Genomic DNA, 24,615 nt, shown 5'->3' with positions numbered 1-24,615 from the left:
GCAAGCAACGTGTGGGTACTTTAAATCAGTGACAGTTTATTCATATTAAGATTCCACCTGCTTTAGTTTACTACAGTGTTCCTCTGGCACAAGCTTAGTGTGTGTCAGTCTGCAGAGAAACAGTGAGATTAATCATTGCATGTGATGTGTATTATTATTCATGGTGGGTCAATATATCATTGAGGGACATACAATTTTATTAAAAGTTTAAGAAAATAATGTTTTTTATGCTCATTATGATCATTTCTTTACAAATTCCATAATTATTTATGATGGAAACAATCACTTATTAATAAAAAATGACTGGATATCACTAAAATGTCAACTAAATAACTGTCCAAATTTAATAACAACCACTTTCTAATTAGGTAAACAATAATGAAATGAAATTATTTAAAAATAGTTTTGATTGTGTTCTTTTTATTAAATTGAGATAATCATGACATATATTACTTTTTTGGCAATATATTGAATTTTATATGAAAATCACTTTCAGCTAAGTTCCCCATTACAAAAACACCTCTCAAGGAAGTGTGTTAATTCCAGATCACATGACCTGCTCCACATGATGTCATTTCCTCCTGAAGAAAGGACCGGAAGACTCCAAGACTTTCTGAGTTATTTCATATAAAATAATGTGTGAGTCAAGTGTGGATTTATGGCATGTCAACAGGTTTACTACAATATCTTTATAAATAACTTCCATTTTTAGTTTTACTCAATTCTATATATAATATTTAGAAGAATCTTTCTGTAAAAATGCCATGTGGTGTTTGGTTGTAGGCGGCCATGTTGATTTTAGACCTGAAAACAGCAAAAACGTAAACTATTATGATAGTCCTGCTGTACGCAGTGGCGTATCCAGGACTTTTTTACCGGGGTGGCCTTGATGGGACACAAAGCTAGTGTGGGGTGGCTATGGCATAGCGGAGTTTAATGCCATGTACGCAGCCGACCACAGTTCAAATCCCAGTACTCTGCTGCATGTGACATCCCCTCTTTCTCCCATGATTTCCTGTCTCATAAGTGTTGAATAAAGGTGTCTATTCTGGTTTATTTTTAAATTCCATTTCCCATTATTACAGTCCTCAGTTATATCTGGTTATTTTAACTACTCTAAATCAGTAAAATATGTTCAGGATAGGGTACAAATTTTCTAAGAGCCATTTCCTTGGATTAAAGTCCTCATCTCTTCACAAATTAGATTAGATTAGCAAAATTCAACTGCTCTCAACTCATCCTGTAGAATAACATTATCAGTCATCAGCTCATCAACTGTGTCACCTGTATTGTTGCTTTACTAACTGAAGCGCCATCTTGTACCAATTACTGCAGTAAGTTGCTCGGAACGCTAGATTCATAACATCGAATTTTAAACAAAAAATTGTCTCAGATTAGTTATTTCACCAGTAAGCAGCTGTGTAATACACAGGATGATGTAGAGAGCTGGTTAGATCATGGGTAGAAGCCAGACACGGAGCTGAGGGGTTCTATCCGTCTTCTCGGCGTTTATTTCACTCTAGCTATGACAACCTGCTAACAATATATTATTCCTTACATACATCTTACATGTGAAAAGTAATCCCATGAGCTCTTGTTCCCTTACAGCGCTCATTAGAGCATCCATAGGCTGAACAGAAGTCCAGCATCTCAGTGTTGAGTGGCAAAACCAGCATTGTAAAAAATATCCGAGCACCTTGCATAGTAGCTACATGTGTGACGTTTCTATCATTGATTGACAGAATTTCTCTTGTTTCTCGTGTTGACGAACTTGACCAACCATGGGCGTAACCACCATCTCAGAAGTGAGCGGGACAAATTTTTCAGAGCGATTTATCATTCTCTTACATTTAATTGCACCGTCCTTAGTGGCTAAAGAACCACATAATCCCTAACAGCCACAGTGCAATACCAGGGGACCAACTAGGCTAGTTCTTTAAACTATAAAGTATAAAACTTTAAACTATAAAATCTAAAGTTTTAGTGGCCAAACTCTAGTTCTACTGGACGAGTAGCCAAAGGTGCCAAACACTGAACATGAAATGATCCGTAATGCCTGGTTTCTCCCTGCAATAGATATCTTATTTTCAGGAAGTTATAATCTCTCCTTACCTGTAAAGACCCTACATCCTTGTCCCTGCTGCTGGCCTCTGATCCATCTCCTCCCTGACTCTGCTCTTTCTGTTATGGCAATAAACATAAAAAATGTGGTAAGAAAAATTCTGAAATAGCATTAGGAAGAGTAAAAATTGCAGTAGAATTTAACCTCAAAATCACTTTAACCCATAGATACATATTTTTTTCTCAGCCACTTATATATTTTTTTCACCTCTGCAGACCCTGCATGGTCAACATTACTGCTGGCCTCTGGTCCATCTCCTGCCTGACTCTGCTCTTTGTTATGGAAATAATCATTAAAAAATCTGAAAATCAAAATTCTGAGATAGAATTTGAAAGAGAAGCAGTAAAAATAGTTGTAAATTTAACCACTTTTATACCATAGATAGCCTATTCTTTTTTCTCCTCCCTGACTCTCCTATTTTGGGACCAAAACACTTAAATACATGGAGAGCAATTGTGAGCACATCTTCTGCCCAGAAATGAAAGAGGACTGGGTTTATTCCAAGAATAAACTAATTAGCAGTAATGTAACAGAGGCAACCACATTTAAATTATTAACTAGCTTAACATATTGATATATTGCCACGTTTTACCTTGTCATCATTTAGCTAACAAGTCTAACATTGTTTGCATCCAACAAGGTCACACAACTTACACGGTTTGTTTGGAAAGAACTGTGTAAAGTTTTTTGCTTCTTGCTGGCTCTGGCTGGTTTGCTAAACATTACTCCAGACGCACGTTCAGCACTGCTCAGCACAGCAGCACGTCTCCTGTGGAACACCTGCGTTAGCATGCGCTCATGGTGCATTCAAAGACGGCTCGGTAAAACACGTTACTGGATGCTAATAACGGGTTTAGCTGTTGTAACGGCTGAAAAAGGTGCGGGGGGACAGAGGGGACAGATGTGGAAAGTGCGGGGGACATGTCCCATGCGTACCCCGCGTCCGTTACGCCCATGTGACCAACTACCTATCAGATCTGGGGTGGCCGCAGGGGTGGCCAATGAGATTTCAGGGGTGGCCCCGGCCACCCCAGGCCACCCCCTAAAATCGCCATTGGCTGTATGGTAAAAAGTCCTGCAATTATATATTGACCATGCTGACTGAGAGACAAATTAATAAATCTCTTTTTCACATCTCAGTACCCGACACTTGCAGCACCACTTCAGTGCATCTGATTCACCATATTTGATAAACTGAAATGACTGGAGATCACTGAAGCATGAGAAAAGAATAGGATCTGACTGTCATCAGGGTGTTTTGGCATCAATAACAGCTTAACATTTGATCAAAACACCTCTACAATATGCAGAAAAAGTACGCATCAACTACACTTTTCCTTCAGGAATCTGGACTGTTTAAGTTGTGACAACATTTTTTGACTCTCACAGGTCAAGAGGCCTTTCAGAGGGACAATTTCAATATAGAGGTGTCACATTCCCAGTCATATTTTCTCCTGCAGATATAAATCTGAAGCGTGAAGATGGCTCGCAGCATGATGGGTTTCTGTTTTAGAGCTTCTTCCTTCTGGTGGAACATTTAGAAAAACAAGAAGACGAGAAGAAACTTAATGAGTGTGTGTTAGAAAATTGCCAAACTGTGGTAAATGTATTTGGGATATTCAGATGATAATATGTGCTGTTTTGTAAGATTTTCATTCATAAAGCTGTTAAGGACAAAAATCTTGTGTGGCTTTATGCTCACATGCTTTTACACGTTTATAGTGATCATCAATTAACAGCCACAACATTACACTGCCTGCTTGATCCAAGAACAGTATTTTCCATTACTGAAAACAACCAGTGTTATATTTATTCAAAGAGGAAAAATACAGGACAGGGCTGAGTGAATGAAAGTGTTTTAAATGCTAGTTTATGTGGTATTGGCATGATTGCAGGGCAGGTGACTGGAAGCTTTAAAGCCATCATTCATAGCGAAACAAATGCGCAAACACTCATTGTGCTCAAAGCATCAGCGCTGCAGTCTGGTATTACAACAACAATAACTGAGCAGAAGAAAAAGGAGCTGCCAATTATCACATGCATCGCCCAGGCAGTGGTCCATTTGTGCTTCTCGGTGCTGAATGTCAACTCTACTCTAGCTTTTATTGGGTGCGTAGTCATTACTTAGGCACTGACGTCACAACACTCCTAAAAGAAACAACACAAAACCCAGAAAAAACCCAGAATTTGACTGAAAACGACAGAAATCTGAGGCTAACAGCACCATACTGTGAGCTGGGTTTGTCTTTACAGCATCACATTAGTCAACCTCTCTCAGTGAGGATGACCCAGCCATCAGGGAACATCCTTCAAACCCCGTCTGGACTCTGAGTGGGGCCACTTCAGCCTCCAGACAGGCTCATGTGCAGTAATCCCACAAAGCCCTTCCAGTCAGCGGGTAATCTGGTGGACAGACATCCCAGCGCAGAGGCCACATATTCCCACATCAACACCATTTACTGTAAGGGCTCAGAAATGGTCTGACAGAAAGCCCATCGGCAAATATCACATTTTAAGCAAAGTAAGATGGGTATTTTAGACCTTCTGTCCATTTTTCTGTAAATAATTTTGTATTTGCTGATCAGAAAAGGCAACGTGGAGCCACACAAAGACCAGCGGTTTTATTATTTCACTGATGTGTGTGTTACCGATGTCTTTGTCTCTCGGGGCAGTCTGGTATTAGACGCCTTGACCTTGTTAACCTTAACGCACAACATGCTTGTATGCGAGTCATATTTAACCTCTATCCTTAATCCATCATTTCCAAGCATATGACTCACGGAGGCTTACAACCGCTGTACGGTAAACTGGGGCAAGACGCCCCACCGAGGTAAGAAACCAGCCGCTCCCTGCCCCTTCTTGATCTATCGTCTAGTTTCTTATTTGTATGAATACATCTTTTATTTCCTTGCCTCATTGTAATCCCAGTTTAAATAAATGTCTACTAGTTTGCTAATTAGCACTAAAACAGTAAATAACTGAGCTGTCAAAGCTACAAATCTCAACCAGGTGGTGCTAGAGGAAAAGTCAAGAGGATCAACAAAGTCCTTCTCTGAGGTGCCATAATTGTTGCAGAAAATGTGACGGCAATCCATTTTGTGATTGTTGAGATATTTTAAATGGACAAAAGTCACTGGAGAAAAATAATCTTAGCCTGGACATGGTGTAATGATCTGTGCTGTGTGCTGACTTGGTGTTTAATCCATGCATAGTTTACTGAAACAGAGTGATGCCAATTCAACACATCAAAAGCTCTGTAGCATGTGTTTCATTGTTATCTATTTTCCTGGCTTCTGTTGTTTCTGTGTGTTCCAAAAAATCAACCACTATTAACTCAAAATACTCAACTAGCATCCCTTACAGTTTTCAGTGTTGTGCATATTGATTGCAGGTATATTCAATTTTTGGAAGCTAATTTTCTACTTATCTCTACTTATAGCAGTGCTTGTGTTGTTTCCATATTATTTCAGTGCTTTATATATATTTTAGTTGTGAAGAGAAACTTTCTACTTTCAGCAGAATAATTAGGAAACAGCCTCAAAATTAGAGTCAAACTCTAAACACATCATTTAGTAAAGTGAAACATTCAGGAGAAATAACAAAGAACATGCACAGTGTATGTAGCTTTTTCTAGCTTAGTTCATGTGACTTATTTTGCTATATTGTTGGATGTCACCTAGATCTGACTTTTGGCCTCCTGCCCCAACCTCTCCAACTTTAAACCAGCATCTCCAACCCCAACAAACCTAACTCGGACCTCCCTTCTTGGTTTTTGTTTGTCTTGTGTTCCATCGAATGTAAAAAATAAAAATAAAAAAGTCTTTGAAAAAGCAAGTATGGTGACGAGTGTTATGTAAGCCCCCAACCTTTTCTAGTTTATAAACTTAATGGACTCAGTTTACATATCAATGTATCAATGATTCTTTAGTTACAAATCGAAACAACAGGACAGAAAAATGAACAGGATGCTTATGGAATTTAATAAGCCCTTAGAAAGGATTTAACTTCAGAGTGCTGAAAAACAATTACCATTTATAACAAAAATTACCCTCATTTTTACAGCAGACCAAAATAGTACTGAAAAAAAACAATCCACATATACAGTCCGACCAAAACTTTTTCCAAAAGTTCCAAGTTTTCAACATTTCCATTTATGCACACATCATTTTTAAAAATTTCTTCTACACATATTAATTTGTGTCACCATAAACCCAAAAGCACTAGTATTTAAAATCATATCTAGTATTTGTTGTAAGGGGAGTTGAAGCGGTATTTTGAGTACGACGGAGCGTTTGAAGCATCGGTGGAGGCCACAGGGAGCAGCAGAAGTCCTGTGTTGATGTCTCTCTTACACCGATCCATCGCCTGTTTGTAGGAGATCTTCTCTTTGCTGATGGGATCTACCAGCTCCTTTGTGTGGGAGGCCTCATTCTGCAGCTCATCTGCTGTCGTGCTGTCGATCAGTTTGGTGGCGATTGCTTCTTTAATGGTGAGGCGGCCTACTTTAGTAGGATCCACCAACCCACCGGTCAGGTATTGCGCCTCCATGTAGCGCCTCGCCTGTTCTTGGGGAACATACCCTTTCTGTGCCGCCTGCCCTACTGCGAGACGCTCTTTGGTCACAGGGTCCTCAACTCCAGTGAAGGCCTTCTGGGCGTTCAGAAGCTTATACATGTGGCTCGAGTCAATGAGGCCGTGTTCGGACGCCTTGTGGACGGACAGTTTGTCCTTTTTGTTGAGATCGATGATTCCACCGGTGGCTGCTTGCGCCTCCAGGAGCTTCAGAGCTGTGTCGGTATCGATGAGCTTGCGGGTGAGGGCGCTTCTCACAGACATGCGGCTTTCAGTGGTGTTGTCAAATATCCCTGAGATCGGGAAAAACTCGTCGCCCGCTGTAGAACTGAGGTTAGTCAAGCTGCTGCTGTGGTGAGAGCTCAGGCTGGGGTAGGAGGACCTCAGCGACTTTGGCATGGAGCTCAAGGGAGAGGCTGGCATGGGTTTAGTAGGAGATCTTGGGCTTAATGGCGGAACAATTGGAACAGGAACAACTGGCTTATTTTTTTCCCCTGCAACAAGGAGGGCAAACTCAGAGATGGTCATTTTCCCCTCCCTGTAGCGGATCATGTCGTACTCGGTCATGCGGCCAGCCTTCAGAGCATCCTTGATGGAGTACTGCTTCCCACTTTTGCGATCCTGCAATATTGTCGTATCCCCGTCTGGACCAGTTGAAGTGATTTCCTCCCAGTCACACTCCAGCTCCGACAGTTTAATGTACTGGTTCCGATCAATCAGTCCCTGTAAGTAGGCATCATAGGGAGACAAGTCTTTACCAGTTTCTGGATCCAGGATGGAGATTCTTGTGGAGAGGTTTGTCTCTCTGGTGTGAGTTTCAGAATGTTCCTCTTTCGTAATGCTGTTCTGCAACTCGATGATGAGCGTTTCTCTCTGGTGTATCTTGTCCTTCTCATTCAGGATCTCCTTCTCCAGACGCTGTATTTCAGTGGATGTCTTTAGACTTCTCTGTCGTGCCAACTGGTTCCTCTCGCTCAACAGCTTGGACTGCTGCTGGAATGAGACACTGATGGTCTGTCTTTGGGCCTCCAGCATTTTGAGCTGTTTGAGGAGATCATCTTTTTCTCTCTGCAGAGCATCTCTGTTGGAGATGAGAGTGCTCTCCTCTAGAGAAGTGGAAGACTTTGATGTTTGCAGATGGCTAATTTTGATGCTAATGGACTGAAGGTTATCTTCCTGGTCCCGTCTCAGATTTCTCTCCTGTGTTACGAGCTCTCTGAGATGGTCTCTTTCGGCTTCCACTGCTGGATCTTTCTCCACACGAACAACCTCCCTGTATACGACCTTCTCAACTGACTTCTCCTTTTGCAGAATTTCTAGCTTTAGCCTGAGGTTACGGATTTCCCTCTCTAGACGGTTGGAGTTGTTGCCTTCAGTCTCCAAGTCAGAACGTATTCCATCAGTGAGTTTTTCCAGCTTCGGGTCCTTCTCCACTTTCAGCACCTCCTCAATTATAATCTTTTCCTCAACAGGTGGCGGAGAATTCTCCAGCTCAAGAATACGAGCTTTGATCTGTCTGAGCTCTGACTCTACTTGAATCTTCTTATGACGATCATCCATCTGATTCAGGGTGTCTTCTTTTTCTTTCACCACAGCTCTGAGCTGTCTAACCTCCAGTTCGAGTTTTCTACGGGTTTTCATCTCATCATCAAACGTCTTGTTTAGTTTCTCATGTTCCACAATCTGCTTGGGGTCCTTCTGAAGACGAACCACCTCCTGCATTACGATTTTCTCTTCTGGCTTCTGCCTTTCCAGGACAATGTATTGGTTCTGCAGGTCAAAGAGACATTCCTCCACGGTGCGGCGCTGTTTAATCTCTTCTCTTACATCCCTTCGAAGTCTGTCGGCCTCTTTCTCCAAGAGAGGATCGTTCTCATATTTAATGATCTCTTTATTCACAAGCTTTGTCTCCACTTTGGATTTTTCTGCTTTCAGCTCATCTCTTTCTTTGCGGAGGTGGGTCAGCAGCTCCAGGGTGGTGTCATAGTTGAGTTGCAGACGGGAAACTTGGTTGGTCAGCCTTTGCAATTCCCTCATAACTTCAGGGCTCTTCTCTTCTTTGATCACCTCTTGGGTCACCTCCTTGTACTCCACTTTGGGCTTCTGAGCGCGTAGGGTAGTTAGAGTTGTTGTCACTGTGGAAATTTCTTTCTCCAGGTCTGTACGGCTTCGGCCTGACTCCTGAAGCTCTTTCCTCAGACGTACCAGCTCGACTTCTGTCTCGGGGTCCACTCTGTAAATCTCATTGATGATCTCCTTGACTTCCACTTTCTGCCTGAGCTTATCCACCTCTCTGTAACGTAGCTGCATGGTGGCCAGGTCCTTCATCAAGATAGCGTTCTCGTCCTTCTCCTCTCCCAAGGCAGTTTGTAGCTTCTTTGACTCATCCAGCACCTCTGGGTCCTGCTGTACTTGCTTCACCACCTTGGTGACAATCTTGGGTTGGATGGTGGGGATGACTCTCTCCAGTGTGTTAATCTGGCCCCTGATGGTAAATATGGTATCGTTTAGGGACTTGCACCGAGATTCTTCCTCTAAGATGTCGTTGTGGAACGTGAGAACGGCTTTCAGCATCTCGGGATCTTTTTCGAGCCTCACCACTTCCTTTTTGACAACTTTCTCCCTGATTTTTGGCTTCTGCTGAGCCAGAACCGTGATCTGAGTTTTCACTTGAACTGACTCGGTGTCTCTGGTCTCGAGCTCCAGGCGTATCCTCTGCATCTCTTCTTTAATTCTAGCTGCCTCTTTATCAAGCTGGGGGTCTCTCTCGTATTCAGTGAGCACCTTGGTGACTAGTTTAGGTTCGATTTTGGTCAGCTCTAATTCCAGTTTAATAATCTTCTCGTCAAATATTCCCATCTCCGAACGGGTTTTTGATCTCTTAAATTCTTCATCCTGGATGCGATTTTTCAGAGACTGTAGCTCCACCTCCAGTTTGGGGTCACGGTAATACTGCACCACCTCCTTCTCCTCCAACCTCTCCACTCCTCTCCTATTCTTCAGAGACAAAAACCTTTTACGGAACGTTTCCAGGTGTCTTTCAGCATGTTGGCGCCTAGCAATCTCCTCATTTAACTCCTTTTTTAGGCTGTCAGTTTCCTGAAGGTCCCTCTGCTGGCTCTGTAGCTGCAGCTGCTGACTGACAACTACCTGACTGACTTGCTCTTCATTCTGCAACCAGATGGAAGTACAAGAAACAGAAGGTCAAATGTAGAAATTACCAGGAATGAGAGATGTTGCTGACAGCATTTTAATTCCATATAATCATACCCGAGCCTTAATGTTCTTCGCCGTCCCCAACTGACTGAGTTGCTGTTTGTTCTCTGCAGACACCTTCGAAAAGAGGTTCAGTAGATCTTTCTCCTGTAGTAGAAACACATTGGTTTAAAAATTGCAGATGGCAGATAAAAATAATATTCTATGACTTCTCAGTTGTCTAAAACTATACCGTTCTGTGTACACCCTGAGCCAGAGTGGAAGTTTGGCGTTTCTTCGTAACTGGCACCTCATCTTCGTCGCTGTCGTCATCAGAGTCATCATTCAGAGTGCGACGGTAAGTGTGTGACTTAGTATCATATTGCTGAAAGGAAATATATTTAAACATTGAAGGATTGAGCATTCAGACACCTAATCTGCTTAATGTTGTGCTTCAAATAGATGACTGTAACGTCTGAACTCACGTTTAAAACACTCTGCAGGTCACGGGAAAGATCCCTGACTCGGTCTAAATCATCTGATTTCTTTTCGATGTCCTCCACCACTCTCTAAACAAGAGGCACTAGTCAATAAGCATAACTCAATTCAAACGGCATTATTATGTCAATACTTAGACAAGAAACATTTTTTTATGAAAAAAACAAAACAAAATGAGTCCAACACATTTTGTTATCCTTTTAAGCACTTTTTCCAAACATAGCAACGGATCATAAACGCCTTGCACAGATATAAATTAATAGGTTCACAAATTGTCAATGTAAAGAAACACTTCCACTCACCTTCTGAGAGTTCTGCTTGGCTGTTATCTGTGCTACGTCATCAGTTGGTTTGATCGTATTATTGGGCAAATTGACCAAGAAGAAATCCAGCGACTGAACAGCATTCTGGAAATCTTGGTTTTTGTTGGTTGCTTTTTGTACAAGACCAGATCTAGAAGAAAATATATACACATAGGTTTTAAGTTAAAAAGACACACAGGTGCAGTATTTTTAATATTGCATGATTGTTTTTTTTTCCCTCTCACCTCTCCTGGAGCTGGTTATTGACATTTGTGTAGCGGTTCTTCAGGTTTTTCACCTGATTCCTCTGGCGGAGGATGTCAGGACAGTATTCGTTGAAGCTCTGCCTCAGGGAGCTGCATGCTTTCTCCGTCAGATCCAACTCTCTGCCTAATTTATTCAGCTCATCTTTCCTCGAGGCAACATCTTTACTAATTGCCTGTTTGACAAAATAAAGTTGAAAAAAAAATCCCACACATTTGTGCCCCCTCAGGCCATCTCATGTTCTATACCCCTATAGGCTCTTTTGATTTTTAGAATACAACACCTGCAGCTTCTGGTTGCGACTCTGAAGAGCGTTGGGTTGATCAAGAACGGCGCCGTCTTTAGCTAGCTGCTCCTCGAACCCGGAGACGATACCATCTACGTTCTTGATCTGCTTCTCCAGGAACATGGAGGTCGTAGATCTGATGAGAGAAGAGAAACAGACGAGTTAAACACCAACAAAGAAAACTAATGTACTGTTAAAAAAAATCACAGAGAGGTGTGTTGTGGCATTTTAAGATTGAACAGATGATAAAATCAGACAAATAGGACGAGTGAATCAAATTTAAGAGCAAACAATGATAAGATTGGAAGACCTAATGTGTCATACACTAAATAATTCTGTGGAAAACGACAACCCATTGGAAGCCCATGGAGCCCATATAGGGCAAAAGACCATAAGTGCATGATACGATTACTTCATGTACATCCTGACTGGGTCTTAAGATGATGGGTTGTTGCCTTCCAGGACGGAAGAGGAGCGTTTAGGAGAAGGTATATAAGACGATGTAACGCTTTGTGTAGTCGGTTAAAACCTCAAGATGTTGCTCATGTTTGTTCTTACAGCCTCTATATTGCATTAAGCATTATTCACATCACACTTTGAAGACTTTTTGAAGACTCCACCTTTTGATCCAGAATTGATTTTTGACTACATGTTTGACGAAACCGCCTAATCATCTCTGGCCCTGTGCAGGCAGACTGAGTCACAACGGGTGCATCTTTACAATAACAACGGAACAGATTAAAAAGAAACTAATGATCAGTGGCATCCCCTGCAGAAACACCAGCCATCTCATCTACTAACATGTGAACCTGTAGTTTAAATAAACGTTAAAAAGCAACATTTGCCTAAAGTTTGCTTACATCAAGTGTGCTGAATTGAGCAATCCTTATTCGTGAGAGAATAAACAATGCTATAAATTCACTCTTTTCTTCTTACTTTTTATTATAAAGGTCAATAAGTGCGTTGAGGTCGTGGATCTTGTTGTTGGCAGCGCTGAGTTTAGGGGGCATGACCGAGGCGTTGGGTCCCAGAGGTTTCTTGGCCAGAATGGGATCCATCTCTCTCTGGATGGCAGACTTCTCAGACTCCAGCTTCTTCAGAACCAGAGCAGATTTCTGGAGGAGAAAGACGATGTTTCAGAATGAGTCATTTAATTCAGCTGGAACCGTGGTGGGTTTGGTTAAGCAGAATGCTGCCACCTCGTGCTCCTGCAGTCGGTCTGCCAGGTCCTGTGCAGGGTTGCGGCTGTCCAGAGGGGTCCTCAGTCGGCTCAGGATTTCTTTCTCACTCTTCTCCAGAGCTTTGTTGATCCTGTCTATTTCACTGATGAGCTCTGCAGTTCTGGGATCCTCTTTAACATTTGGCACTGCAGCTGAGCAGGAGAAAAGAGAACAATGAGAAACTTCTCGTGTGGTTTCAAAATTCTGTGAAGATAAGAAGAAGTGAAGTGATTGTTGTCCTCACCTGCCTTCTGAGGGCGAACCACCTCCACATTTGGGTTCTTCAGGGAGCTTATGAGAGCAGACCTGCGGCTCTTCAGGTCTGTCAGCTGTTTGTCCAGCCTGAACACACAGAGACAGAAGGTTTGTCTAAAATCCACTCCAGGCAGATCAGGGTTGGGGTTTACTTTCTAAACCCCTAAAGAAACAATGAAAGTGACACAGTTTGTACAGTACCTGTTTACTGTCTCCACGGCCTCAGCATCAGGGGGTGGGATCATGAAACACGCCCCAGGGAGGGTTTTGATCTTTCCTTTGCTGTTCTGAAGCTCCCAGTCCTTATTATCAGCGTTGGACTTCAGGGTTAGCGTCTCACCGCGTCTCACTGAGTCCTACATCACACAGAGACATTTGTCAAGCTTCTGAAAAACAAATATCATCTCCATTATCAAGTGAGAGCCTGTAAACGGCCTCCTACCTCCTCATCTGCCCAGTCGCACAGGGACACGACGGTGGTGGGTTTGGTGGGCTGGATTCTACGGAGCTTCAGAGGCACAACCTTGCTGCTGAGCTCCCTGAGTGCAGCCAGACGTTGTTCATTCCTGCTCACGGCTGGTTCATCTCCCTGAAGACAACACACACTGTCAGCGTCAAACAGCAGTAAAAAGCAGCATGTCAACAATTAGTCAAACAGGCGGAGGTAAAACTGATCTTTCTGATCCCGTTTAAGCCTCGTTAAGACTCTCTGATTGCAGTCTAACATCTGGAGGCTTCTTACAAGAAGTTTTGTCAGAGGTTAAATCTAAAACGGCCTCCATTCTGCAATATGGGCTCATGTGAAAAGATCTGTTCGGCAAAGTTATTCATACGAGTCAGTTAACCTACTTCCAGACGCCAGCTATAAAAACTAAACAAATACTGGAAGTCAACAGAGGAGGTGAAGAACCTAAATATTGACTAAAACTTGTAGAACTGAACAGGTCACTTTACAGACTGCTTTTCTATGTGTTTCAGCTAATTTTCTTTTTAGCAGTCATTTCTGTTTAAACATCGCACATATTTGTTCTTAATTCACGTAATGATTAAAGATTTAAATCATAAACTGAACATAAAACTGTGTCGTTTGTCAAATCTGAGGATTTTCTACATCACAGATGAAGCAGGTTGTTTGATGCAGGACTAAATAGTTTCTTCCTGCTCTTAGCAGACATTATAGTTAGTTAAAAACTGTTATTTTCAATTGTTTTGGCCTAAGTTTAACTCTTTAACAACTGGGATTAAGCAGCTCTGATCAAAAAAAGCAAATACTTCAGTGGCAGATTGATGTCTGAAGAAAGATGTTTTCTTCTAGTGAATGTAGCCGTGAGTACTAATGGAAAGTAACCATGTTTCTCGGCTGTGTACTTTAGTGCAATTTTGAGGTACTTGTACTTTACTTATTTCCATTTTTTCTATACTATGCGTCCAGTCTTTCTATACTTTCTGTTTTTAACTACATTTATTTACCAGCTTTAGTTACTTTTAAGATCGAGATTTTACACAATGGATAATAATAAAAAAAACCTTTTAAAACAGAGTTAAAGATTAAATCTGTGGTTTACAACCTTTTTATCTTCTTGCATGAAGCCACATGTAGTCAGGCTGGCATTTTAGATATATATACGAGTTGTTATAAGCTCCAACAAATACAGATTTTTTTCCCCTCTAAACTTCTCTCATGGTCTCATTTCAATAAAATTTCCAATGATCCAATGTCAGCAAAAGTCAAAACTCAGAGAAGAAGTCTGCTCCTTTCCTCTCCCATTCATCATGTGAGAAGCCATCAAGTTTATCTGCTCTAACTGGATATAAAAGTGGATATAAAGTAGTTCAAACCAGCTCCACCTGCAGCAGCTACAACAGAAACCAGCTGCTTCACTGTTTGATATTTAAATGCTGTCAGATACAATAATATATCAGTCAGAGCAGTACTTTGGACTTTAAGTACATTTTTCACCTAATACCTTTACTCAAATAGGATTTTTCATGCAGAAATTTTACTTGTAACAGAGTATTTTTACATCATTTTATTGGTACTTTTATGCTTCTCCCAACCAGACTCAAGTTTCAGTTGAATATTCTGCAACAACATGTGAGTTTGATCGATTGAAGCTTCCTTAAAAACACCTACAGCAGGTTTCGCATAAAATACATTTTATCTCAGGCTTCTCCAAGCCTGCAGTGAAACCATGACATGAGAAACGTGTGTTGTACCTCCAGCGCCAGGAGGACCTCAGCTTTGCTCTTGCTGGCCAAAGACTTTTGGTTCAGAGTGGAGTCGAGTCTCTGCAGGGAGTCTGACAGCTGCTCTGCATCCAGCTGGAACTGCATGGAACAGTCAGATAGCAATGAATTACAGTGAAGAGGAAACGTGGGGCTCAGTAGAAGGAGCTTTATCTTAGTCAGGGTGTGATAATCGTCACCTTCTTGTGTTCATCGATGTTGTCCAGGTGGGCTTCCTGTGCCAGACACAGGTTGAGGAAGGCCTGCCACTCGGCCTGCACTGTGTCTCTGTGTGCCTGACAGAAACAACAGCAGAAGATCACTCACAGCTCAACAGTTTCATTTAACAGACACTTTTATCCACATCTGACAGTAGATACAACAAAAGCAAGGATCTGTCCAGGAGAAAACAACCTGGATAAGAGCCATAAAACAAGCTCAAGTGTGATAAAAGCACCTTAAACTGTAACTAAATTCAGTTTGACTATACTCTATTCAGTTGTGCTGATAAATCTGGCATCATGCAGCTGTACTGTATGAAGATTTATCACAGTTGAAATCTGTTTCTGATGACACCTTTATCGTTGGGCTGCCGGGGTGTTTCATTTCAACCAGATGGTCTCCTTCGTCCTGCAGCTGGTTGACTTCACGCTCGTGTGCCAGCAGTCCATTCTTTTTGAATTTCTGCATAAACACAAATGCATGATGAAGAAAACATGCCAGTGGTTCAGGTATTTAACAAAAATTCTCCCAGAAGTACTGATATGAGATGATAAAAGACGCCGGTAGATGACATGAAACTACATAAAGATTACACAAACGCAGGTTTAAAGAGATTCATGTCATGGGTGCAACTTTTCAGGAAATTAATCAAAGTCTCTCTACAGTGTGTCTTTCATTATTTTTTTAGTTCAAAAGTTTTATTAAGTTGACATAATCATGACAGATATTTCTTTTTTTGGCAATATATCACATGTTAAATGGAAAGTAACAAATTGTATCTGTGTCCAAGAAATCACACTACACTAAGTTCCCCATTACAAAAACACCTCTCAAGGAAGTGTGTTAATTCCAGATCACATGACCTGCTCCACGTGATGTCATTTCCTCCTGAAGAAAAGACTGGAAGACTCCAAGGCTTTCTGAGTTATTTAATATAAAGTAGTGTGTGAGTCAAGTGTGGATTTATGGCATGTCAACAGGTTTGCTACAATATCTTCTTAAATAACTTTCAATTTCAGTTTAACTTAACTGTATATCTAATATTTAGAAGAGTCTTTGTGTAAAAATCCCATGTGGTGTTTGGTTACAGGTGGCCATGTTGATTTTAGGCCTGAAAACAGCAAAAATGTCAACTATGCTATAAAAAGTCCCACAATTATATACTGACCCACATCTGCTACTACTGCTGTCACCTTCATCGGACCCTCACCTCGTACTCCGTTCGGACGCCTGAGGGGTCGACCATGCGGTCGCTCCAGTCCCTCTGGAGAAGCCTATCCTGCTGAGCTGACAGGTAGATCAGCTCCTTACTGCAGCTCTGCATGTACTCGTGCAGGGAGGCCAGGTGATTGCGCCGGAGCTGTGAGCTCTCCTGCAGAACACATGAGATATAGACACAACATGTAGAGAACACACACCACTCTGATCCCTTCAAACAACACAACCGGTCTTCCTCTGCTGCTCCATTTGGTGCTTTTTCATCTGCAGCCTGTGTGAGCGCAGCTTCAGCGAGTCTCCTGAGGCTAGAATGGGATTAGTTGGTGTGTTGAAGGCCTTTCTTTGACACTAAAGTGACATTCTTTAAAATGTGATTGAGCAAACAAAGGATATCTGAGTGTGCAGCTGATGTCTGGTTAAAATGTCGCTCTTGAGTTGACTTTAAAAATGAGAGAAATGCGTCCAAATAGTACGAACAATAGCTGAGGTTTGGCTGTAATTTGAATTGATAAATTTTTAAATATTTACATCAGTGCGTCACAGGTGTGTTTCACAGCCACTTTTAAAATCTGTTTTATTCAAATTAAGGAACCGAACACTAATTCATTTTAAAACACTTAAAATCTACATAAAAGTGGAATAAATACACTATAATACAAATAAACAATTACAAACAATACTGAAAAAGACAATGATTTTTTTAACCAAAAGAAACAAAAATTAATAATTCATCTTAATTCTTTTATTTATAATTAACCCTCCTGTTGTCCTCACTTACGGGCACCCAAATACGGTTTCCTTGTCTGAAAACAATCTAAAAATTCAGCCAAAAAATTTCACCAAATTTCGGAAAATTTGCAAAAACCTTCAGAAAGAAAATTCCAATAATTCCTTAAAAATTTCCATTAAAAGTTTTCTTTTTTTGAAAAAAAATCCCCCAAATTTGGCAAGACAATTCTTGTAAATATTTTCAAAAAATGAGTAAAAATCTTCCAAAAAATCCTAAAAATATCTGAAGTGATTACATATAAATCAGTAAAACTTCTAATATTTTCTTTAAATAAGAAGAAAGAAAGAAACATTTTTAACATTTCTTTTTTGCCACCAAAAAATAGATTTCCCAAAAATGTGAATTTTTTTTTTTTTTCCACATTTTCAAACTTTTAAACAGGTCAATTTTGACCCGTCGGACAACACGAGGGTTAAAAAATGCAAAATGTCTAAAATACACATTTAAAACAAATTATAGTAGACACAAGACGAGAATAAATCAACAAAATCGACAACAAATACTTTTAAAACAAATAAGATTAGCGTTAAAATACATAAATATAAAAAAAATAAAGTTGTGATGTTTTTGTAAAGTTAAAAAAAATATTTGAAATACAGCAAATTTGGGGAAAAAACAAAACAAAATTGTAATGAAAAGAGCCCACTTTGTCGGTAAACTATAGCTCCTCCTAACTGAACAACTCACCAGAAGGTCTTCATATTTCTTTCTGAGGGCGGCGTACTGCTCCTGAGAACACAGAACATTAAGGATCAGGTAAATGATCGGTCCTGGGTGTCGTTCTGCAGAGTGCTACATGTGTTTCCTCCGTGCTCTCACCCTTGAGGTCGTGTTGTTGGGCTGCAGCTGGCTGCTGTACGCCTCGATCGCCTGGTGAAGAATGTTATGTGCTGCGATCTGCTTCTCTACATCAGACAGGTTGGGACCGTACGCCTCTGACTTTAACTGTTTCTGCAGAACAACACACAACGGTTCAGTGTTTCGGCGTGAAACCAGTCAGCTACCACAACCCAAGAATGAGCTTGTAGACGTTTTGTGGTTCGACTAACCAGCTTCTCATCCAGCAGAGGTCCCCAGTCGATCTTTTGTGTCAGATCCAGGTCTTGGACTTGGGCGTACAGGTCCCTGTAGGCAGCGCAGTCATTAGCCCAGCGGTCGTGGAGGTTTCTGACACTGAAAACAGACACAGAAACATTTCGTTTAGAGGTGAAGAGGCGGATGGAGAGCAGTGAAAGGGAATGTGGAAGTGACAGTTTGTGGTATCTGGAAGGCATGCAAGTTTCAGGTGTGTCTGCTGGCACGCATGCTAATGTTTGTGAAGGTTTTAATTTGTGTGTCATTCTCCAGAATCTGCTTACTCTCTCTCTATCTCTTTGGCCTGCGGGTGCTTCAGCTTCTTGGCTTTATCCACGTCCATGAAAAGATCCTTCAGCAGCCCCTCAGCCTCCGCCAGGTTGTCCGCGTTCTCCGTTTGGTGGATCAGAGGCTGTTTCCTGAGTCGTTCTGTGTCCTGCACAGGAGACACAACGTTGTGTTTGTCACGTTAAAAATCCTCATTCTGACTTCTGGATGTTCAGCAAAAGTGTTCCAAAGCTCGTCTGACTGATCTTTTGAAGTTTTTAGTTGGATGGAATTGGTACCAGATCTCAGAAAAGATACATTTCTATCAATAACGGTAGCTTGATGGGAATTGCTCTCTAGAGCTAAAGTTGTGACATTTTCATTGTTGCATGTGGACTTCTCACCACAGCCATCAGCTTCTCTGACTGCAGGATGTCTTTCTCCACTTGGTCTGCATTTTTTTGCATGCGAGCAATGACGGCGGCCAGGTCGTTGGCCTGAACCCTGGGTAGAAACACAGAGAGATGATGGTTAAAATGTTCCTTACTAATGGGGCACTCAGTTTATCATTTAGACATTACAACTGACAGATCACAGTGTGTCTACAAAAAGGCACAAAACATTTAGTCACAGCTATCTGGAACTGAACAATATAGTATTTAATTTTATGATCAAAGTGACAAAAGTCAGACAAAAGACAAAAAACAACAAAAACAAGACAAAATAATACAAAAATGAGACGAACAACACGAAACAAAACAAAAAATAGAGAAAAAATTAGACAAAAAGTTACAAATGAGACAAAAAAAATGACAAAAGCGTGAAACAAAATGACAAAACAGTAGACTAACAACACAAGCGAGACAAAAATAAAACAAAATGACACAAGTGACATTGAAAACAATGAATAAAGCAAAACACAAAATGGCATTAATAAGACAAAAAAACACAAACAAGACAAGTAGGAAATGCAAAACGACAAAAACATGAGACGATCGACAAAAGTCAGTCAAAAAAACAAGACAAAATATTACAAAAATGAGACACAAACTGACAAAAGAACAATGAACAATCTAGTATTTTACTTTATGATTAAAACAATTTGTCATGGACTAGAAATTATTTAAAATTTATAATTTCACAAATTTACAATCTGCAGTTAACGTCTTCTCTGTAATTTTCACACTCTGTAAAGTCGGCTACATGTTTGACAGCTCTACCTCAGATGTTTCTTTCTGCATCACGTGATGACAGGAGGAAGCTAATACCTTGAGTTAGGAAGTGTAGGTAAATGGGATGGAATAGTGTTTACGTACTACTCGCACAATCTAAAAATCATTCACTATCTACGAGAACTGCTACGCATCACAATAGGGGGGGAGAAAGTACTGGAAAGTTTGAGACAAAGTAGCAACAACATCTGCAAAAAAACATCCCAGCATTTAACGTACTTAAAAGCAGACGCTCCTTGTAAAAGTGTCACCTTATTGTATATTGCTGCATAGTTTAGTCCATAAATGCATCACACTTTAAAGGTCGATCAGATGTTCTGTGCGTTTAATCTTGAAAATAATTCAAAGTAGTCAGGATTTACTCTCATCAAATAAATCCTTCAGTGGAGAAAAGGCAAAATATGTTCCACTGAAATGTGATGAAGTAGAAGTGAGGCTGCAAAAACAAGAAAAATACAAAAAAAATAAGAAAATACTTATTCAGGGTGACCATATTTTCATTACCAAAAACCAGGACACTCAAATGATACTCGAAGTTTCCTCAAAGATGCCTGATAATTTCAATACGTTTAAAGTACGCCTCCTCTGTATGGACAGAAAGCTGTTATATTACCAAATACTATCAAAGACGCAAATTCAGATAGACTTCTGAGAGGTTACTTTGAAAAATAATGAATAAAATAATGATAGAAATAATGTCTCTTCTGTATTAGACAGAAAAGGGACAATAAATAATGCCCTAGTGCCAATCAATTTAGTGGAAACAATGAACACCAGGACATTTTCTTCGCTTTACATATCCTGGGAAAACAGGACGTTTGGTCCCCCTAATTTAGTGACAATAATTGAGTGAATACATTTTCATTGCAGGGTTTGTAGAGAAGTTGCTTATTCACTTCTGCACACAAAAAAATGTCACTTTTATAAAACATTTTAAGCAAAAATGACACCAAAGTTGGCGTTTCAGCTGCAACCATTCAAAGCAGAGACACCCTCTGGACACACTTCCTCACGTCTTTGTGTTCTCTGAGTGTTTGTTCTCTGATTCCTCCTCCGCTGTGATACGAACGCCAACTATTTCTGCCGACACACCCAGGATCAGGGCCAGGGGACGCCGTGGAGGCGGAGGGGAGTGTCCCCCGGTCGCCTCCGCTCAGGAATGCTGTCGGTGTGTGACACAGACATTCCTGTTCACAGTAAAGTCCCACAAAGCCTGTCAGCTCCTATCAAATGAATGGAGCCATTAATTTACAGCCCGGTTGTGACACGAGAAGTCAGACTTTACAGCTTGTAGCAGACTGACTGATGAAGGAGGGGGAATGCTAAGTACAAAAGGTCACTTAGCAAACTTAATCCTGCTGTTGTCCTCATTTACAAGCACCAACAATATATAGTTTCCTTGTCTGAAAAAAATCCAAAAATTCAGCAAAAAAAAAAAATCCACATATTTCAAAAAATTTGCAAGACTTTCAGCAAGAAAATTCCAATCATTCCTTAAAAGTTTTATTTTAAAAAAATCCCCCAAATTTGACAAGAAAATTCTTGTAAATATTTTCAAAAAATGAGTAAAAATCTTCCAAAAAAATCCTAAAAATATCTAAAGTGATTACATATATATCAATAAGAATTCCAATATGTTATTTAAAAACATTCACATAAAAATCAACCAAAATCCAGCAAAATTTGCTGGATTTTGGTTGATTTTTGTGAATGTTCTCAAGAAACATTTTTAACAGTTCATTTTTTCTGCCAAAAAATGTTGAAAAATTTCCCAAAAATGCTGAAAATGTGGACATCAGAAGTTTTACTGTGAAAATAGATATTTTTTCCACATTTTCAAACTCTAAACCGGGTCACTTTTGACCTGCAGGACGACACAAGGGTTAAAATATCGCACTGATATGATTATTTGACAGCTGCAGTCATTCAGCTCCTTGTATATTTTGCCAAACATCAAATATGATGCATTATTATAGTAACAGTTGTGCTCTTTAGTGTACATACCCTGGCAAATTTGATTTATTTAAACTTTTCCTTCATTTAGGCTTAAATGTCAGACGCTATTTATTGTATCCATGTTTTCATTGAAGAATATTTTCCAAATTCTGCCGGCAGATGTAAACTTATGAGCACACATGATGCTCAAAAGGGAGTTTTTGCTGCTTTTCCTTTTAATAATGTTAATAATTCACATTATTTGACTGTTTGTAAGCACAAACAAGCATATCTTGAGTGTTTTAAAGCAACAGGCACAGATTTTCTTGTCATTTTTCACAAACTAAACAATCAGCAGAATGGGATTCGTAATCAGAGGACCGATAGAGAATGAAAATAATCATTAATTACATAAAACAGCTGATCATTATCAGCTACCATGAGTAATGAGCAGCAATAATCCAATAATCTACAGCTGTATAACAGTCATAGCGGGCATTTTTCTGCACCCATTACTACAGTTTGCTGATTATATCAGACTTCTACTTCGGTTTAATTTTTATTGCAGGGCTTTTATTGATGTAATTTCATTGCACATGCCAACCTCTTAAATGATTCATTCACTTCCATTCGGACACACAGAAGAAGACCCTGCCCTGCCTCTCCCTCATCCTCTCCTCTCTGAAGCCTGTGGCGTCGAGTCACACCTCAGTGTCAAGCTGCACCAGCGATCCAAGAGAGGAGATAAGCAGCTGATAGCCTGTTTAAAAGGACCGGGGTGGAGGTTGCATAAGTTCCTTCCACAGAGTCTGCACATTTATCACCATGTGTAGCTTCATAAAACACGACAGGAGTCAACTCCCTCCTCTGATCAAACAGCCACTGGTTCCACTGCATAGCGATGACAACAGGCTGCCCTCTTTATCATGTAGGATTATAACACTGCAGGCTCACTGTTGACCTGCCAGCTTAAGTGGCAGCGCAAATAAATGTGGTGCAACTTTGACGATACACCCTTTGGGTAAAGACACAAATGTAAGTAGTGTGGTGAATAAAGGAGTTACCAGGTTAGTAACATGGTGGTGTTATCAGAGTAAACAGGGAAAGACTGAGACATGTTAACCTTCCTGTTGTCTTCATTTACAGGCGCGAAAAAATATAGTTTCTTTGTCTGAAAAAAATCCATAAATTCAGCAAAACAATCCCCAAATTTCTGAAAATTTGCAAAACCTTCAGGAAGAAAATTCCAATAATTCCTTAAAAGTTTTATTTTAAAAAAATCCCCCAAATTTGGCGAGAATATTCTTGTAAATATTTTCAAACAATGAGTAAAAACCTTCCAAAAAAATTCCTAAAAATATTTAAAATAATTACATATATATCAGTGAAACTTCTAATATTTTCTTTAGGAATATTCACACAAAAAATCTATCAAAATCTTATGAAATTCGCTGGATTTTGGTTGATTTTTTTTGTGAATATTCTTAAAAAAAATTCCTTTTCTTTTTTCCACCAAAAAAATGTTCAAAGATTTCCCCAAAATGTTGAAAATGTGGACATCAGAAGATTCACTGCGAGAATATATATATTTTCCCACATTTTCAAACTTTAAAATGGGTCCATTTTGACCTGCAGGACAACATGAGGCTTAAAGGAGGGTTCATTCATTTCAAAAAGCTTCTCCTTTGGCTTTTACAGAATGAACTAACAGTCACATCATTGTTGCACTCTTACAGCTACCACTACTATTGGGAAAATAAAACTATGCAAACACAAATGGGATCACAGCACAAAAACACACAAAAAATCAGGTCAGTAGGAAAGAAAACAGCAGAAACAGATACGAGACCAGACAAGAAAGAGTAACATAAGCCTGGGGAAACCTGACACACAAACACACACAGGGTTCACTCACTTGCTTATCTTTACTGTGCTGCCTTCCTTTTTCTTCGACATCTTGGGAGAGCTCTCGGACCAGCGAGTGTAATCTGAATCCAAGTGTGTTTCTTCTTCCAGCTCTCTCCTCTCACTCTCTTCTTGTGGCGTCTCCTCTCGGTTAAGGAGTGTTCACCTGTCTCAGCTCCTCCCAGGCCAACAGGTGTGTCGACAGTAAAGGCAGCGGAGCGGCAGACCGGGCGGACCTGTTCCACGCCGCTGACGCTTCACCGGGAGCTTCTCCAGCAGTCATTAAAGTCACTTTACATTCGTCTGGTTTTTGATAAGCAAGCTGCTAATGAAATCAGACAGAGCCTCATTATGTCAATTACACTTGAAAATCCAACATTTTTGAATAGTTTGCATTGATTTTTTATCATTATTTTATAATTCATACATTAGAAGTGAGCAGACTCTTGTTCAATATCACTTAAATGTCAAATAAATCTATATTATATCACTTTATTGTAATTACTTGTAAGTTGAGCAGGAATTAGTTTGGTCTCATGTGAAATGAAAAACTAAGAGTTCAGAAAGAAAAATTCAGTGCAACAAAAGGTTGTTGCCAGCGTTTTTTTGGGGGTTTTTTTTGCTGAAGGGTTTCTGTTGCGCTGACAATCTTTTCAAAGGTGTTTCATTGGATTCAAGTCAGACGACGCTCTTTGCCAGGTCATAATCTTCGCTTTGTTTTTCTTGAGAAACTCTTCTGGAGTTTTGGCGTTGTGGTTTGGATCATTATCATGCTGGAATATTCCTCTTCTGCCAAACTTCTGCAGACCTGTTGTGCTGCTGTTAATTAAGAAGCTCTCTGCAGTCATCAACGTGTCAGGCTTGTGCCAAAATGGTAACAGTTTGGTAACAGTTGTGTTCTACAACGTTCTTCACGCTGTCTGAGCTCTCACAGACATTTTGATTTCCATTGATAAGTCTGAAGCACATTTCCATCTGTTTTTCAGAACTAGATTTTGTAAATAGTGAACGGTCTACTCTATGGCATTATTT

The 24,615-nt window shown here is 40.2% G+C and overlaps 1 protein-coding gene across 1 annotated transcript; it reads right to left on the bottom strand.

Moving 5' to 3' along the window:
* Positions 1-6,083: 6,083 nt before the first annotated feature.
* On the bottom strand, positions 6,084-23,739 carry evplb (envoplakin b). The gene is made up of 22 exons (XM_022190662.2): positions 23,594-23,739; positions 18,916-19,015; positions 18,529-18,680; positions 18,220-18,343; positions 17,990-18,121; positions 17,858-17,899; positions 16,373-16,534; positions 15,517-15,624; positions 15,141-15,236; positions 14,932-15,042; positions 13,157-13,303; positions 12,916-13,070; positions 12,704-12,801; positions 12,439-12,611; positions 12,176-12,354; positions 11,237-11,375; positions 10,935-11,128; positions 10,690-10,840; positions 10,375-10,458; positions 10,143-10,274; positions 9,965-10,057; positions 6,084-9,865 (listed from the first exon to the last, which is right to left on the bottom strand). The coding sequence occupies exons 1-22, from the start codon at positions 23,632-23,634 to the stop codon at positions 6,362-6,364; spliced, it is 6,117 nt and encodes a 2,038-aa protein (XP_022046354.2). The 5' UTR covers positions 23,635-23,739; the 3' UTR covers positions 6,084-6,361.
* Between the last annotated feature and the right edge of the window lie 876 nt (positions 23,740-24,615).

Source organism: Acanthochromis polyacanthus, chromosome 21, assembly GCF_021347895.1.
Source record: "Acanthochromis polyacanthus isolate Apoly-LR-REF ecotype Palm Island chromosome 21, KAUST_Apoly_ChrSc, whole genome shotgun sequence".
NCBI lineage: Eukaryota > Metazoa > Chordata > Actinopteri > Pomacentridae > Acanthochromis > Acanthochromis polyacanthus.
This window is presented reverse-complemented; position numbering and strand designations above follow the sequence as displayed.

Coding starts and splice junctions, on each gene's coding strand:
- evplb (XM_022190662.2), bottom strand. CDS start 23,634: ATGTCGAAGAAAAAGGAAGGCAGCACAGTAAAGATAAGCAA. Junction 13,071..13,156: donor GCGACTGGGCAGATGAGGAG/GTAGGAGGCCGT, acceptor TGTGTGATGTAG/GACTCAGTGAGACGCGGTGA. Junction 12,802..12,915: donor GCCGTGGAGACAGTAAACAG/GTACTGTACAAA, acceptor CTGTGTGTTCAG/GCTGGACAAACAGCTGACAG.